This window comes from Sinocyclocheilus anshuiensis, unplaced genomic scaffold, assembly GCF_001515605.1.
Source record: "Sinocyclocheilus anshuiensis isolate Anshui unplaced genomic scaffold, SAMN03320099.WGS_v1.1 scaffold47, whole genome shotgun sequence".
Lineage (NCBI taxonomy): Eukaryota > Metazoa > Chordata > Actinopteri > Cypriniformes > Cyprinidae > Sinocyclocheilus > Sinocyclocheilus anshuiensis.
Window position 1 is genome coordinate 235,036 of NW_015551047.1, and position 3,377 is coordinate 238,412.

Sequence of the window (3,377 nt, forward strand, 5' to 3'; positions counted from 1 at the left end):
TCATATGAAAACATACAAATTAGCCACCAATTCGCCAAAACGTAAAATAGTTACAAATTGCCATGAGATTGTGTTGCACATTCATGCTGTATAGAACATACAAACTAAGTACTTATTCAAAAGAAGGGCATGTGGTTTCGGACACAGTCAGAGATTAGGGAGACTACATTTGATTTATTTCCATGAGAACACAGAGGAAGAGATGCATGCTGGGAGAGACATGCCATGGAAAATCAAGCAGACAGCGAGGAGACGTGACACAAGGAAACACCGACCACCAGAGCGCCAGATCTTTATTATACACAACACCTTTTATTATCATCTCACTTCCAATTCTCATTGTGCATTTTGCTCCAAGTCCATTTTACACAGGCACTTGACAATGATTTGTTGTTATTCCAAAAGCATAAAAAAGGATGCAAAATATGTCCTCATTCCCTCACTCCATACAAAAGGACACAATTATTAGAGAGAGAGACGGGGATCGGGTCACCATAACCAAAGACCAGAGGGAACGTTATGGCTGCAGTGATCTTGGCTTTATCCAGTTCTTAACAGATGTTGAAGTCATTTGAAATCGGAAAACATACAGCTGGATACGATTTTAATTCAAGCCTTGAACTGACTGAAGAAGGAGCAGCGGTTGCCATCACTGTAGCCATAACACACAGGAGTGATTAAAGAGCGTTTGGCCCTGAAATCTGCAGCTAGTTTTTAAGTTTCATCTCAAGTCCGACTCCAAGCCTTCGATTATTTACAGACGAATCGATGCCAAAATCAAAGACTCGTTCCCGCTTACACCAAATCCCTATTCTTATCCTCAAGTTAATCAAGAAAACTAAATTCGTCATGGCCCATTTCATTGCACGCACATCAATAAAAGCAAACGTCAAAGATTCTGCAATCAAAACAGGATCAAAAGGAAACCAGCTGGACCGCGTTCACTCTGAATCCTGTTCAACCATTGTTAACGCAACCGAAGGGGCATAAATCTGTCGATAGCGAAGAGTATCTGTCGTTCTACTCAGTAGCAAACAGTTTGTGAAAAATGCAAATCAACACAAAGACAAATGCCAAGGTTATAAATAATACACTCAGAAATACGCTTGTTAGTACATCTACTATGATCTCTGTTAAAGATTCACTGTTTTTGCGTTCAAAAAGTTCCCTGTGTCTTTGTAGGCAAGAGCTGACTGGTTCCATAAAGCAAATGCCCCCAGACCCCAAATACACCTGCATGCACCATGTTCAGCGACCCTGTGTTTGAGTGCATTCCCACTTCCTGTAGCCTCCTGATGTTTTTCCTGCTCATAAACCCTCCCCCGACCCTCACCATCCCTGAATGCGAAAATAAAAGCACCTTGCAGATTAATTTAAGTTACAATGATCAGAACGCTAAGCTAGCGTAAACTGTTACGAGATTTGGAGTCGGATGTTACCTGAGCTCTGACGGGTCGGCCCGTCGCGAGTGGTTACCGTGCTTTCCAGGATTATATTCATGTACACAAATTATTATTTGTATAAACATTTCATTACAGAGATTTGCATACAAACTGAACCTCTTCTTCTGACTATCTAAGAAATTCCCATCACTCGAGAACTAGAAGTGCTTTTCAAGAACCAAATTTCCCGACACAACAGAAAGAGGATGTTGCTTATCAACTACAAATATGAGTGTCAACATCTAGTTTTTTTTTTACTTGTGAACTTGTATGTTTGCTTTTCTCTGATCGGTTAGCTGCTATTTAGTCATAATTAACAGTCGCTTGGTACTAAGTGCCATTTTGAAGGATATCAAACATAAACGGCCAACTGAACATGAAAAACAAAGAAATCAGATCCAAATCAATCCCACATAGCAATAACAACAGCGGTCATGGTGTCTTATTTCAGCATATCAAGTTATAGAGTCAAGAAAACACAGAATGAAGACAAAAAACACATTAAGAAGTGTGTCTATAACAAGAAAGAGTCTTCAACCACCCTTAAGTTACCCAAGAACAGGAAGGAGACAGGCTAGTTTAACAGCAACTAGCTTGCACAGTGCTTGTATACATCTTATCCCACATTAAACCACTAGTCAGAGAGGAGGTATAATGAGTCTAATGTTGGTTCGTCTACACAAGTTGAGTAGGATACCCCCTGGTGGTCACCTGACCTATGTGAGTGATGAAATGACTGAAAGTTGGAGGCCACTACACCCTTTAGTTCACTCTACATTTGAACAAAATAATAACAGCAATAATTTTATTTGAATATGTATGTGCTTAATTTAGACCTCTGGGCTTTAAAAGTAAGGATTTGATTAGCAGCGCTGATCAGAGGACAGTTTGAGTGGATTATTTAGGTCTATTGGTCAGGCTTTATGTGTAGACACACGTGCACATGTTTCAGTGCAGTTCTCCAGCACTTCCTCTCTCTCTCTTTCTTTCTGTCAGCCTATGGTGGCCAGCGCATAGGTCTAGTCTAGCAGGGAGGGCTCAGCGGGGCGGATAATGGTGGGCCGGTGGGGAGCGCCAGGGGGTCTTCTGCTGTAGGAGGAGAAATAGTGAGAAACAAAGGTGAGACATACCCACAACCACAGGGAAATGATGAAGGAGAAGGGATAAGTAAGTAGACTAGATGAGATGAGATGAGAAAAGATTAAAAAAAAGAGAAGAGATGAGAGACCAGAAGAGATGAAGAGAGACAAGACTGCATGCGAGGAAATGAGTTTAGATGAGACTACGTGAGAGAAGACGTGACTAGATGAGATGAGAAAAGACAAAAGGAGAATAGATGAGGCAAGAAGAGGTGACTAGGTGAGACTAGAAGGGATGAAAACAGACGAGATGGGACTAGACAAGAATTGATGAGACTAGATGAGATAAGACAAGACGGCGAGACAAAACATGAGGAATAGACCAGACGAGACTAGATGAGATGAGACAGGGTTTCTACAGACAACTTAAACTTTTTAAGACCTTTTTAATACCACCTTATATGAAATTTAAGAAAAAAAACACTGTCATGTTACTCAAAGACGCAAAACAGCGCTGTAGCTTTGTTAGGAATTATTTTTGTTGGCGAAATAGTGCAAAAACAGGAGTTTATTGAACTGTTGTAAAAGTGGTATAAATATACACATTCATTTTCTGCCCGTCTTGCATTTATGATCATTCTGAATGTATTTTAATAGACTGAATCATGCAGTGAAAGAGCGCACTGTAAATGCGCACGCGTGCACTAGACTTCACGTAACGCGTGCACTCTATAGGTGTTTTGAATGTTTTTTTGCGTCGTGAGAATATTGAGCAAAATTGCTCACTTGTCATGGTGTTACTTAACTATATCATGTTATGAATAAACTAAACATTTAGAATTTTTACCTCAGTGTG

General features: G+C 40.3%; 1 protein-coding gene across 5 annotated transcripts in view; it reads right to left on the reverse strand.

Annotated features, from left to right (window-relative positions):
• Positions 1–284: 284 nt before the first annotated feature.
• The window catches only part of dnm2a (dynamin 2a), a 74,099-nt gene continuing 71,006 nt past the window's right edge, over positions 285–3,377 (reverse strand). For 4 of the 5 annotated variants that reach the window (XM_016451592.1, XM_016451588.1, XM_016451591.1 and 1 more), the window contains one exon: positions 285–2,531. In XM_016451592.1, coding sequence (XP_016307078.1) covers positions 2,462–2,531 — 70 coding nt within the window. In that variant the 3' untranslated portion in view covers positions 285–2,461. The remainder of the gene's footprint in view (positions 2,532–3,377) is intronic. The other variant, XM_016451590.1, reaches the window with a different exon arrangement.